The following is a 15,413-nucleotide window of genomic DNA, read 5'->3' as shown; positions in this document are numbered from 1 at the left end:
AAAAAGTGTGGCTGTCATCTAAAAACATTCCTCTCCGCACCGTTTGTAATAAGTTAGCTCCTAAATTTATTGGCCCTTTCACTGTCACTAAAATCATTAATCCTGTGGCAGTCCGCCTCAAATTACCTCCAGCGTACAGGAGAATTCATCCCGTGTTTCATGTATCTAAAGTAAAGCCCGTTTTTCATACGGCAATTAATCCGCATGCACCAGTTCCCCCCCCCCTTTGTCAGGCTCTCCCCGTTGAGTTTGCTGGTTGTGCGCTGGTTGAAGTTTTTCCTCGATAAACTTTTGATTTGCTCTGTTGACGGAGATTGAAGATCTCCCCGCTGAACTTTTGATTCGCTCTGTTGACGGAGATTGAAGATCTACCCGATGAACTTTTGATTCGCTCTGTTTGTTCCTTCATCTGCCACTTGTGATCACCTGACTTCCAGCCAGCCAGCTTCTCTTGGTTCTGTGTTCTCTCTGAATTGTAAATAAACTGTCACTTGCATTTGGGTCTCCACGTCTTCTTTGCACAGTGTGACAGTACGGGATGGGTTTTGGCCCGTATTTTTATAATTCTTTAAAAGTAGCTTCTCATGCAAATCAACCCACACACATTTACCGGATATGCCTCATGTCCTACTTTTGATTGGGTAATACTTGATGTCATCGTTAGTTTGATTGGTCTTTGGGCGGAGGGCGGGTCTTCTAAGCAGAGTCTGTCAAGTCTTGACAGAGAGTAATGGGAGATGCTTCTCCAGGTAACCCCTGCGTCTGAAAGTTTCACAGTTTAAATGCAAGCGACTGCAAAAGTACAGCAGAGAGTGGGAGAAAACAGATATCTTGCTGCAGAGTGTTAGGAATTATAATTAAGCTACTGCATGATTTGTCGGAGAGTGTTCTCTGTGGCTCATTGTGGTCTGTGGGACAACACGCCTCTGGAGAGCAGCATTCCTGCAATTGAACAGCTCGCAAAAATTAAAGCAGTCTGACTGTTCTCCCAAAGCAGACATGACAGTGACCCAGTCTGTGAAAATCTAGCTGGAGTCTTTTTTTTTTTACTTGTAATTTACTGTTTTCTACATGAAATAAAGAACAGTATGTGTAAATAATAATAATATATGTATTTAATATTAACTGAGTAAAACTATGTCAACAGCTGAAATCACAGGGAAATGAATGGCTACTGTCAAACATTATCTCACAATAAGATTTGGCCTGGTTTTCACACTTGGTCACAAATTGTAATTTGTAAATATTCTGTAAATACAATGTAAGTGGATCATATTCCAATGTAATATTATGATTTGTTTGTTAAGGTTACGTCAGTCAGATAAGCATTAATTTATTACATGAAGCATTACATTTAATATATAAATAAACAACATAATGCCCATGTAAAGAAAATAAACAAGTAAATTGCAACTTTCCATATTTTAAAATGAGAAATAGGCTATATGAAAACTTTACTACATTGTAAAATTGAAGGTCAATAGTTCATTGAACTTTTATTACGTTAAACTGACTTAAAACAGCTTGCATAACTTATCAAATTAACATAGAACATGATTAACTTAGTTCAGTAAATTAAAATTACCTAAAAACATATGCTGTCAGGACTAAATGATTATATTATTTTTTACAGTGTAGCTAATGTTTATTTATGTGCTGTTTCCATGTTTGGATAGTTATTACTGCAAATAATGACAAACATTTTAGCCAAAATCTGTTATCAATTCTACCCTTTAAAATTAGGTTCATTAGTATTTTATTCTCTCGTCTAGGTTACAGCAGCTGAGCTAATGCAAGTGTCTATTAAACATAACATCAGCTATATCAGTGCTGCAGAGTTGTAAAAGAGAAAGACTGACTGCATCGGTTTACACCAAGAAAGGCAGTTTATTTTAATGTCCAAGTGTTCATACTTCCCTGAAAACATATTTTAAATTGCAATTTACCCAGTGGCGTAGCGTGACCAGGGGGCGACCCCCCCCCACCCCACCCCAAATTGGTAACCCTATGTACATGTGTAATGACAATAAAGTTGAATCTAATCTAGTTTAATCTAATCTAATCTAATAAAGAGAATGAATGAATGGATGAATGATTCAGCATTTTTTTTTTTTTGTCGCTGTCACTCTCTCTCGTGTGCACATAAACCCAGCGTGTGTGTTAACAGTGAATCTGTATGAACAGATGCGCAGATGTACAACTCTACATTTGTTGACAGACAGTTTGAGCTACTTGTCAGAATTATGGGAATTGTCAGCCTGTCAAATTTTAATTGGATGAACAGTTTTAAATTGTATGCCTTACCAAGAACATAAAAATACATATAAATACATTTAGATAATTTACTTTGATCATTACTATTGTCAAAATTTCAACCAGCAAAACAAAACATGTTTCTAAGGGCACAATCACCTACAGCACATTTAATCTTTGTTAATGTTAATAAAACATATATAACTGTGATAAATAATGAACAACAATTAGGTTTAGCACTACCAATGCACAACATTTTTTTTTTTTTTTTTTTACTTATTCACTAATGCATACATATTTGGTAAAGCTTAGAGCAAGTTTAAAGTTCCTGATCATAGTAGTGGACAAAGGTTTTCTGTATAGACAAATAGCAATTTTCTGAAGTATATTATACTCTAAAGCGCAAACCCCAGCTTCAACTTGCATGTTATTTATATTTGTGGACTCTTTAGTAGCATAATTTATTTCTAACAAAGCATTTTTAAGGGAATAAGGGAGCTTATTGTAGAGTGAGCATCACTCCAACTTTATGTCAAGTGTTACCAACATTTGTTTAAATTAACTAATGCATTAACTAATGTGTGAACGAATATTAATTAATTACCAGTAGTATATATTTAGTTAACATTATCAAAGAATTATTGTGGTATTGCTTAGTAGACATGTGGTTTATTCTTAGGATATGTTATCTAATCTATAAGAATAAATATATGTGTGTATATATGTACAGTGTTTAGCATAAATGAGTAAACCCCATTTTGAAAATAATATTTTTTCCATTTCTCAGTGAATATAGATCATATATTTGGTGCATTTGAACAAAACATATTTAATAAGCAGATATGTTTATTAAAATAAAATTTAATTCACTGAAAATCTTTAGAAATAGAAAAATTTTAAATTTAAATTCATGCAAAATATAAAACAAAATTACAAACTGCAAAATTTCAACAATTATATTTATTTTTTGTTCTGTTTTGTTTTTAATAGTATTTCATACTTTCCCTAACATATAAATTTGACCTACTATTTTTTTGACATTATATTGTTAGATTAGCTCCAGATTTGGCTTTATACTGATTAGTCTAATGTATATGCACAAATAAAATATTTTAACACATCCTATAGAAAATATAAATTTAAATAAAAAGATTGTATGGTGTGTGCTCATATGCTGAGCACTGTAAGTAAACAGTAATTAATGAAGCTGTAAATGTAATCAAGCATTACAATATGTCCAAGTTAAAGTGATCAAGGATTATGTAAAGCTGAAGTTAATGTGTTAACACATTAATACATATTTAGTTAACAATAACATGAAATGCTTATCAGATGTGTTAATAATTTTTAACTAATGCATTAATTAATATTAACTATAATACAACCTCATTGTAAAGTGTTGCCTTTAATTCTAGAAAAATTCTACAATACCCATACTTCTAAATAAACAATACACAATTAATGATTCAAAAAGCTTTTATTTGAAAAAAAGCATTAACTGTAGATTAAACGAAAGGTTTAAAGAGCAAGCCGGAAAAAAAAGCAGACTAAAAGTTTATTAAGATGCGACTGTGTGTGTGTGTGTGTGTGTGTGTGTGTGTGTGTGTGTGTGTTTCGTGCTGCTAATCATGGCACTGCTGTGTACGTATCTTGTGGCTCACTGTGTGCTGGGACGGGTGTGTGGCGTCACAGCTGATGCTTGTTGCTCTGCTCCACTCACTCTCAGTGAGGCTCAGGCTGCTGCTCCAGCTGTACAGTCCATCCTCCTGCAGCTCACTGGGACTCACATTCACACCAGAGCTCCTGCTGCTGTCATCTACCTTCCAGCTCAGGGTCCAGTCAGATGGGAATCCCTTACTGGCCACACACAGTACTGTAGCCTGACCCTTCTGCAGTTCATTTCTGGAGGGCCAAAGTACTGCCACAGTGGGACGAGCCGCAGCTAGAGAGAAAGATATAGGGACAAAAACAGCTCCTTCAGTCATTCTGAGAGTCTTTCACTTCCCTTTAACAGATTCACAGTTAATCAAGCACATCTCCAGTGCAGCCTGTAAACATTTTTTTCCCAGAAAGACACGTCTAAACTTAGATTTACAGAAGTTTCATTATTCTTAATGTTTTATATTTTTTATTATTATTTTTACTTTTTGGGTTTCTGTCTTTCATTTGATCAAATTATTGATATTTACTGTATTTTGTGAACTTTTATCTTTGTTTTAGACAAATTACTGCCCCATGTGACATTTATAAAAAACCCTTTCATTAAAGAATGCATTCATCCAACATTTAATTTAACATTTTATCATTTTGAAGACACTTTTCCTCTAGCCAAAATTACTTGCAATTGAGAAAAGAAAAAAAAAAACTAAGCAATCAAACTAGTTCATCAATAAATATTTTTAAAAGTAGTAGTCAGTAAAAACTGTGAAAAAGAGTAAAATAGTTTACCCGTCCTATAGTTTCTTTGTTGTCCTATCTTTAACATAATAAAATATTGTATAATCTTATTATTATTATTATTATTATTATTATTATTATTATTATTATTGTTATTTGTAAAATAGATTTCTAGAGGTGAGTAAAGATGTCATAGTCATAGAGACATAAATTTTTTACATACAAGATTTATCATTTTGGTTATACTTTACAATACAGGACACATACTGTAGGTAAATGTAGTTAGCGTAAACAATTAACAATGCTTATACGCCATTTAATAATCATAGTTCAATATTTACAAATGCATTATTAAAATTCAATGCTAAACCTTGTTAAAACAATGATGTAGCTAATAGACCATGAGTTAACATCAGCAACTTTATTTTCATTAACTAACATTAACCAACATGAATAAATGCTTTAATAAATATATTGTTCACTGTTTGTTCATGTTAACAACAACATGAACTAACTACGTGTCTCGTATTGTAAGTGTTACTATAATTTTATTAAACATGATTTAATTTTCTGATAGATACAATTCTGAATAAAAATTATTTTAAAGAAGAATAAAGAAGACAAAAATAAACTGTCTAAAGGAGGGCTGTGCAAGCAAAAATATGTGCATGTATCTGTAACAGAAAATTGTAATATTTATATTTATTCTTATATTAGTCATAGGTATGAATGTTTAATGCTTTTCAATGCTAAATAAATATAAACAAATACCATCAAAAATAGAAAGAGATTTACTTACTTCCAACAGAGAGTCGAGTGCCTCCTCCGAAAGTCCACCACAGTGATACAAACCCAATCATCAGCTGTACAAAAACCTCCTGCACTAAAACTAACACCTACAAGAGCCTACTTGCCAAGTTATGACTGAAAAATAAATATTTAAACTAATAAATATAAATTTATAAAGCTGCAATATCCAGTTTCATTTTGATATTTAGTCCTTTTTACTACTAGGAGAATTCTTATTAATAAAAAATACTAAATATGACAATCACTAACTTATAGGCTTATTTATATATTTTGCTCCACAACGATATGTTTGTTTAAAATTGTATTTTGCATTTTAACCTGCTTTTATTTAATCTATTTGTTTATTTTATTTATATTTATGCATTATTATATAATTGTTCTGCTTTTCTTTTTCTTGTCAGTTTTACATTCCTCTGTTACTTATATCGTAGCAACGCTAATACATTTTTTTAACAAAATAAAATAAAAACAACAGCAATATTTAATCAATAAATAAAACAAATAAATGAATGTGTCTAATAAAATTAATCTCTACCTATGATCATGTTCACATCGATAGTTTTCAATAATTTTAGCAATTACATTTGCAATCTTTCAATCTGGCAAAAAAATACAACACATTAAAAAAAATTAAAAATAGGCTAACATTTGCATTACAAAATATTAAACTTATATAAAATTAAACTATATTAAAATAATACAATGAAAACATTTTATCATATATATTATAATTGTTAACTAATTATTTTACAACACTAGTTATTAAAGACAGCATACTTCAGTTATGAATTCCAGTATTGACTTCTGCTGTAGTGCATAAAATCAAATCTGCCAATGCCATACAAGTAAATGAGTAAAATTGGGCTCATCTGGCATTTGAACCCAAGACCTCTTGCACCATAAGCAAAAATCATATCCCTAGACCAGGCATGTCCAAACTCTGTCCTGGAGGGCGGGTGTCCTGTAAAATTTTGTAACAACCCCAAGCAGACACACCTGGGCCAGCTAATCAAGCTCTTACTAGGCTTTCTAGAAACATCCTTGCAGGTGTTTTGAGGCAAGTTGGAGCTAAAATCTGAAGGACACCAGCAAACCAAGACATAGTTTGGACACCCCTTCCCTAGATCAGGGATTCGCAACCTTTTTTATTCCGGGACCCACCTTGGCAAGTCATTCAATCTCAAGAACCACCATAATTTTTTTAATATGGAAAAATTGGTAAAAAAAAATGTATCCATTCAAAGCAGTCAAAAATATATGGTGTGTGGCTTTTTGGATTTTGCGATTTGATATGCACAAAATGAGGTTTGAAGTGCTTTTTGTAGGATGCTGGCGGTAACTGTGATCATTTTTTTGTTGAAAAAGATATTCTTCTTTTTTAAGAAGAGAATATAATCAACCTTTGATCAAGCCCTGTCACATCGCAGTAAATTCCACTGCTAGTGATAAGAAACTAAATAGCTTTTTGATCGACTACTACAAGCTGGGAAAATGTCAGATAAATATGCCAATGCAATTAACGTTATTGCTGAATAGATCTAGTATTTACACATTTGCTTGAGGAAGGAATGAAGGGGGTAGTTACATTACTATTACTATTTTCCATAACATCCATGCCCTTCCATAACATTAGATGAAGTTAAAACTAACAGATAGCACTATAGCTATTTATTGATTAGCAATCTGTCAATGTTGGGATGTAAAAATATGGGACAACAAATAGCTTCAAATGATAGAATACATAGCAAACATTAGAAAATATTGACAATAAAATAAAAGATTTAGCCTATTAAAATCAATGGCCTATACAGAAATTAAATAAAGCTATACAATCTACTTCACTTTTAATTGTATTTGCATATGAATTGAAGCTACTATAGTTTAGTGAAGAGCAGCAAATGAATCTCTCATTGCGTTTTGTTTGATAACAGAGGTTATAATGTAAGAATGCATGGATCTATAATGAAGCATTTGACTACTTTAGTAACTGTTTGTGCTCATTTAAGAGAAAATTAGTAGTCTTTAAAATAAAACACGCAGGATGGAGCAAAAAAACAAAACAAAACAAAAAAAATTAAATAAAAAAATAAGCACTTTTCCGACGGTCCCTTACTAAAAGCTCCGCTCAGCGCAAGCTCTACTGGCTAAACGCAGATTGCGAGGGCTCAAACGGAGCAGGGCTCGTAATGTCAAGCGAAAAAAAGAAAAAGACAACTGTGAAACATAACCAGCTTTGTCTATTTGTAGGAAACACACTTATATGTTATTATATTTTTAGGGTAAGAGGTTTAACATGCTCTTCACACTAAGTTATGGTGTATTACGATAGAAATCTGTTGTGGCGGTAGCACACGCTGACGCTAGCAACAACGGCACATCTGTAACGTTACTGGTTTATTTACTTCACGTCAAGCGATCTTTACATTGTTTTGCATAAGGCTGCTAAGCAACACAAGGCACCGAATGGCGACATAGCACACATCGTGCGAGCCTCAATTCGGTCATGGCATATCGTGGTTCGTCCAGTGTGATACTCAATTCATCACCAGAGCTGCCCACACAAGATTTTACCTCAGCAGCCCTGTTCTGTGTGTCTGTTGTAAATGAGGGCGATGCCAACCCTCTTGTGCACCACCAGAGGGAACCATCGCCAGAATTCTGATTCGACTCACGGACTCAAAATCCCATAAGCCCTGCTACCTGGCACTGATTGCGGTCCAGGTGCAACTCATCAGCTCTCGTGTATATATACCGCACTCATGCTCCGGTTCGTTGCGAAGTCTTGATTTGCCTGGCTGTCATTTCTGAGCGTTCCTTACTCCCTGCTTCGGACTGATCTGTGTTTCTGACCCTGTGCTTGTTCTACGATTACGAAAGACATCTGCCTGCCCCTGATCTCCAGCCTGTTATTCTGACCAGTAAGATATCTGCCTGCCTTTGAACTTTTGCCTGTCCCACGTTCTGTCTCCTGGATTGCCCCTTTGTGTTTGTTTGTATGTGTGCTCTTAATAAAGCTTGCAAATGGATTCAATGCCTTCTGACTCATCACAACAGAAGACTTCGCCACTACAGAATCCAGCAGCTTTAGCACAAGTCTCGACTGAACTTTCCGCTCAAGCCACTCAGTTAGCCACCCATCATCAACAACTCACCCATCTAACTTCTCTCACGGAGGAACTGGTGAGAGCTATGCAGCAACTCCGTCATCCGAATCCTGCAGTTACCCCGCCTGCTACCATGACAGCTTCTCAACCAACGCATGTCTCCAATGCTCCGGCTACCGTAAGTCCCCGATTAGCTTTTCCTGAAAAGTTTGATGGGTCACCTTCTCGCTGCAAAGGCTTCTTATTGCAATGCAAACTATTTGTTAACCAACAACCTGCATTATATCCCACTGATTCTAGTCGGGTGGCTTTTGTATGCAACCTGTTAACGGGGAAAGCGCTGGAATGGGCTACAGCGATATGGAAGGAGGAGGAATGTAACTATCCCACATTTGAAATTTTTCTCAAGCAATTTCGAGAAGTGTTCGAGCACCCAGCAGATGGGAGAAGCCCCGGTGAGCAGTTACTTTCTCTTACACAGGGGCGTAACACAGCTGCAGAATACGCCCTGTCATTTCGCACTCTCGCCGCTCAAACTAACTGGGTTGAGGATACACTGAAGACACTATTCAGACGGGGTCTGAATACCAATCTACAATCTGAATTGGCTTGCCGTGACGAAGGAAAGAAATTGAACGAACTCATTGAACTTACCATCCGTCTTGATCATCTGATTCGCAGCCGTAGAAATCCTCGCACACAGTTCCATGTTTCAAGTGACACGCCCCCTGATGAAACCATGCAACTGGGTTTCACCCGTCTCACCCATGAAGAAAGAATGCATCGATTGCAAAACCATCTATGCCTGTACTGCGGTCAATCAGGGCACAGGAAATCCACCTGCAGCGTACGACCTCAGACACCAGTTCAATCGGTGAGTCCTTCCCATGTTCCTGCACTTTTCAGTGTACTGATTCCTGTGATTATTAAATTTGATAAAAGAATGATTAATACTACGGCTCTTGTCGACTCTGGATCTGTGGGAAACTTTATATCTAAGAAATTTGCTTTATGTCACGAACTATCTCTAAGCTCATATGATTCCTGTCTTGCAGTGGAAGCACTAGACGGTCGTCCTGTGGGTGAAGGACGCATCCGTATGATTACGAATAAGCTACAGTTACAAGTTGGTGTTCTACACATTGAAGGAATGCAATTCTACATTATTGATTCAGTTAATCATCCACTGGTGTTGGGACTGCCGTGGTTAAGGCGACATGATCCTCATATCTCCTGGAGGGACGGACAGATATTGCAGTGGAGTGAGTCATGCATGAAACAGTGCATCCAGCCCATTCACAAAATTCCATTACGAACCACCAATGTGTTACCTGAACTCGTTGATGAACTAATCCCCATGGAGTACCATGACTTACATGAAGCTTTTAGCAAACAAAAAAGCTACTCAACTTCCCCCACATCGACCAAGTGATTGTGCTATTGAGTTAATTCCAGGTTCAAGTCCTCCAACGGGTCGAATATTCCCTCTGTCACAACCTGAGCACAAGGCAATGTCTGAATATATCGACGAGGAATTGGCCAAGGGTTTCATCCGACCTTCTACATCTCCCGCTTCAGCTGGATTCTTCTTTGTAAAGAAGAAAGATGGCAGTTTACGTCCCTGTATTGATTACCGAGGGCTCAATGAAATCACCGTAAAATTCCGCTATCCATTACCCCTCGTACCTCCTGCCCTGGAACAATTAAGAAAGGCTAGATATTATACCAAGCTTGATCTTCGCAGTGCATATAACCTTGTCAGAATCCGTGCTGGTGACGAGTGGAAGACCGCGTTTTCCACCACTAGGGGGCACTATGAGTACACGGTAATGCCCTTCGGCCTGTCAAACTGTCCATCCGTGTTCCAATCTTTTATGAACGATGTCTTTCGGGATATGCTGGATCGCTGGGTCATCATTTACATCGACGACATCCTCATATATTCAAACACGATGAAGGAACATGTTGAACATGTACGTATGGTGTTGCAACGCATGATTCAACATCGTCTGTACGCCAAATTAGAGAAGTGTGAATTTCACCAGACACAGATCGCCTTTTTGGGATACGTCATCAGTGCAGAAGGGATTACCATGGATGATACGAAGGTACAGGCAGTTCAACGATGGCCGTTACCCCAGAATCTCAAGGAGTTGCAGCGATTTCTAGGTTTTGCCAACTTCTATAGACGGTTTATCAGAGGCTTTAGTTCAATAGCCGCACCATTAACAGCCATGACCAAACGAAATTCCCACAAACTATCCTGGTCCTCTGAAGCACGCCAAGCATTTAGCGATCTGAAGACTCAATTCACCACAGCTCCTATTCTCCGTCATCCCAACCCAGACCTACCTTTCATTGTGGAAGTGGATGCATCCAACACAGGAGTCGGTGCTGTGTTATCTCAACGTCAGGGTCAACCATCCAAAATGTATCCATGTGCCTTCTTCTCCCGTAAATTGACCAGCGCAGAACGAAACTATGATGTGGGAAATCGCGAATTACTGGCAATGAAATTAGCCCTGGAAGAATGGAGACACTGGCTGGAGGGGGCTAGTCAACAATTCACCATATTAACTGACCACAAGAATCTGGAATATCTTCGCTCAGCCAAACGTCTAAATCCCAGACAAGCTCGTTGGGCTTTGTTCTTCACCAGATTCGACTTCATTGTCACCTATAGACCAGGGAGTAAAAACAGTAAGGCAGATGCACTATCCAGGCTATCAGAGGATAAAACCCCAATTAGTGATGAAACCATTATTCCTACGAACTTACTAGTGGCTCCAGTACAGTGGGACATACTTACCGAGATCCAAGAGGCCAACCGAGAAAACAACCCTCCAGTAGACTGTCCGAACCACCTGATTTTTGTACCCAATAACATACGTACCAGATTACTGACCCATATTCATGACACTCCCAGTTCGGGGCATCCAGGCATCACTGCAACTTTGGAGTTAGTCAAAGCCCGTTTCTGGTGGCCGTCCCTCACGAAGGATGTAATTAATTATGTTCAGAAATGTAAAATTTGCCAAAGCACGAAGGCATCTCACCAAACCCCTGCTGGCCTGTTACAACCGCTACCGGTTCCGCAACGGCCCTGGTCCCATATAGCGGTGGACTTCATTACGGATCTCCCTGTTTCCCAGAACAACACAGTCATTCTCACGGTGGTTGATCGTTTCTCCAAGGCTTGTCGCCTAATACCGTTGCCCAAATTGCCCTCTGCCTTTGAAACCGCAGAAGCTCTGTGCAATCATGTATTTCGAATGTTTGGCTTACCTGATGATATCGTCTCAGACAGGGGATCCCAATTCACTTCCCGGGTATGGTCCGCTCTCTGTAAAAATCTAAATATTAATGTTAGTCTCACCTCTGGGTACCATCCTCAATCCAACGGCCAAACTGAACGTATGAATCAAGAAGTCATTCGATTTTTACGTTCCTACTGTCATCAGCAACAGCACGACTGGAGTCGCTATCTAATGTGGGCAGAATATGCACAAAATTCATTAATAAAGCCAGCCACGGGTATTACGCCATTCAAATGTATTCTTGGCTACCAACCACCCCTGTTTCCATGGTCCGGAGAACCCACTGAGTTACCTGCTGTCACAGATTGGCTGCAGCGGAGTGAGGATGTCTGGAACCAGGCTCACAGACATCTCATGAGGGCAGTCAGGAGGAGAGAGATTCAGGCGAACCGTCACCGACGCCAGGGACCCACGTATCAACCGGGGCAGTGGGTGTGGTTGTCGACACGAGACCTTCGTCTGAGATTGCCCTGCCGCAAACTCAGTCCCAGGTATGTAGGTCCATTCAAAATTGTACGCCAGATTACTCCAGTGTCTTTTCGCTTAGCCTTGCCTAATCATTATCGTATTTCTCCTACTTTCCACATGTCATTACTCAAACCCGCTGGTGGTCCACGAGAGGAGGCGGTTGAGGAGGAATCGGAAACCAGGACCCCTCCACCTGTCATGATCGAGGGCGAGGAAGCTTACCTCGTTCGAGAAGTGCTGGACTCTCGACGTCGGGGTGGCGCCCTCCAATATCTGGTGGACTGGGAAGGGTACGGTCCAGAGGAACGGTCCTGGGTGAATGCTAGAGATATTCTAGACCCAACTCTCACGGAAGAGTTTCATCAAAGGTTCCCAGAGAAACCAGCCCCCCGACAGCGCGGTAGACCCCGGCGTCAGGTGCCTTCTCGCTTCAGGAGCCGCTCGCAGGAGGGGGGTTCTGTTGTAAATGAGGGCGATGCCAACCCTCTTGTGCACCACCAGAGGGAACCATCGCCAGAATTCTGATTCGACTCACGGACTCAAAATCCCATAAGCCCTGCTACCTGGCACTGATTGCGGTCCAGGTGCAACTCATCAGCTCTCGTGTATATATACCGCACTCACGCTCCGGTTCGTTGCGAAGTCTTGATTTGCCTGGCTGTCATTTCTGAGCGTTCCTTACTCCCTGCTTCGGACTGATCTGTGTTTCTGACCCTGTGCTTGTTCTACGATTACGAAAGACATCTGCCTGCCCCTGATCTCCAGCCTGTTATTCTGACCAGTAAGATATCTGCCTGCCTTTGAACTTTTGCCTGTCCCACGTTCTGTCTCCTGGATTGCCCCTTTGTGTTTGTTTGTATGTGTGCTCTTAATAAAGCTTGCAAATGGATTCAATGCCTTCTGACTCATCACAACAGTGTCTGAGAAAAGTCTCCACTGCAGCAGACCCACAGAGACGCGCTGGACACCTGCTCTGACTTTAGCTTTGAGAAGAGAAAAAAGCCTACAATACCTTTTTCCCGGACATGTCCTCTATTTGGGACTTAAAAAATTGCATTCAGCCAAGATTTAAATCGCAGAACATGTCCCGGATTCTGCTTTCTTTAGCTGCGTTTCTACATTATTTTATATGCAAACTTTCAATCTCAAACTCTCAGCAGCACCAAGACTAGAGAAGGAGCAGATTTGACCTGTCAGTGGTGCACATGGATAATAGGAGTGAAATAGTGGATTTATTATTCTTTATTTCATTTTTTTTACTTCAACACTCTGAAAGGAACAGTGTCATGTAAAATGCTAAACATTTTTGTTTTTTCATTGTCTATTAAATAAGAATAAGAAATCATTCTGCTGCTGATGGTCATTACAGTTTAAAAGAAAGAATGGTATTACTTTTGGGGCAGAAGGAAAATTTAATTAGAGACATTCCCATGTTTAACTCTTCTTTAAAAAGCTCAGAAAGATAAAGTGCTCTGATAAACAGTGTCAGCTTTGCACATCAGTTTGCAGTTATTTACATTGTCTAATTTTCCCATGTGGGCAGTAGGGTGGAATCTGTGCAAATATGCAAATATAATGAATTTTGATAAATAAAATTATTCTTAAAAGTCACATTATTTCAAGTGCTGTGGGGAAAAGGTAAGTTTCAATCTAGCCTCTGCAAGTATTTTTATGTTTAATATAATATGTGCAATATATATTATAAAATTAATAATGTTTGGGAATATTTATACAGCCTTAATCATACAAACACAGATGAAATAGTTCTGATCATGTAAATGTTTGTACTAACCATACTGCACATTTTTATTAACTTAACAAGAACTTATTTCTGCTGCCCAGTGTGAAAGCTATTTTTCAGCTCAGCTGGATCAAAAATTTATCAAAAAGCTGTGTGTGAAATTTAAATTTTGGACACTGAACCTTTAACAGTTGTTCAATAAACAATATTTTTTTTTCTAAGGTTCCCGCTCTCAGCAGTTTCTACTTTTTGCTGATGGTAAAAATAAATAACTGAAGTGACCTTTAATTAGCATTTTGCACTTTAAAAATGTATTTTTGTTTATTCAATTAAGATATTTTTCTGGGTCTTAATATTTATTCTTTAATTAATTTTATATATTATTATGCAAAAGGTTTACATTTATGCAACCAATAGTTAATAAACTGGTTGTTTTTTTCATACTTAGTGTTGCTGACTTGTTCTCAGTTTGATCTAGCCTTTCATACATTCAACTCAACAAAATAGGTAAAAATAAAGTATTCATAATATGTTCTGATATCGGATTTATATCGGTATCGTATCGGACTGATGGCTGCAATATCGGTATCGTATCGGAAGTTAAAATGTTGTATCGGGACATCCCTAGTGGAGGGCGACAGCCTATGCTCCAACCTGTCCTGAAGGACGTCACAAGGAGGAAGAGTTCTGATATCCAGGTCCGGTTGGGCCGGAGAGGCGCAACTACCAAGACCTGCTACTCGATCGTTCTGACTTTGCACAGTAGCTGCGCGAGTAGACTCACTGGGGAAACGCGTATTTACGTACTGGCAATGGGCGTTCTCGGTAGAAGCAAACAGGGAGACCTGGGTCAGCTGAACAGACTCGGGGTGTAGTCGCCATTCTACCGGTACAAGGAGCTGCCGTGAAAGCCCGTAGGGCGCATGGTTGAGCTCGCCTGGAATGTGAACTGCCTGCAGCAGTTTCAGCCGCGTATGACTCCAGGGGAACAGACGGCAGGCGAGCTGAGACATGCGGCGGGAGCGCGTACCCCCCATACCGATGATATGTGCTACCGCCGCTGTGCTGTCCATTCTGACCAGCACATGTTTCCCGCTCAGCACCGGTAAAAGGCAGCGAGGAGCAAAAAACACTGCCAACTGCTCTAATCAGTTGATATGCCAATGCAGCTGGGTTTCCTTCCACAGGTCACAGCAGCATGCACTCGGTGTGTGCCCGTGTGCCATACGCATCTGGGGAACCAATTGTGAAGCCAATGGCGTAGTGGTCTCATATGGAGCAATCTGAGCGGCGTGGCCGAGGGTACGGATGCCATATGACCCA

At 38.9% G+C, this 15,413-nt stretch overlaps 1 protein-coding gene across 1 annotated transcript in view; it reads right to left on the bottom strand.

The window, feature by feature from the left end:
- The window catches only part of LOC141379156 (uncharacterized), a 49,576-nt gene extending 34,413 nt beyond the window's left edge, over positions 1–15,163 (bottom strand). The window contains exons 1-3 of the mRNA XM_073931829.1: positions 14,875–15,163; positions 5,450–5,533; positions 3,974–4,195 (exon numbers count right to left, since the gene is read on the bottom strand). Of these exons, the coding sequence (XP_073787930.1) occupies positions 3,974–4,195; positions 5,450–5,533; positions 14,875–15,163 (595 nt within the window). The remainder of the gene's footprint in view (positions 1–3,973; positions 4,196–5,449; positions 5,534–14,874) is intronic.
- Between the last annotated feature and the right edge of the window lie 250 nt (positions 15,164–15,413).

The sequence above is a fragment of the Danio rerio genome, chromosome 19, assembly GCF_049306965.1.
Source record: "Danio rerio strain Tuebingen ecotype United States chromosome 19, GRCz12tu, whole genome shotgun sequence".
In the NCBI taxonomy this organism is placed as follows: Eukaryota; Metazoa; Chordata; class Actinopteri; order Cypriniformes; family Danionidae; genus Danio; species Danio rerio.
The sequence above is the reverse complement of the archived record's forward strand: the minus strand, read 5'-3'. Positions and strand labels throughout refer to the sequence as shown.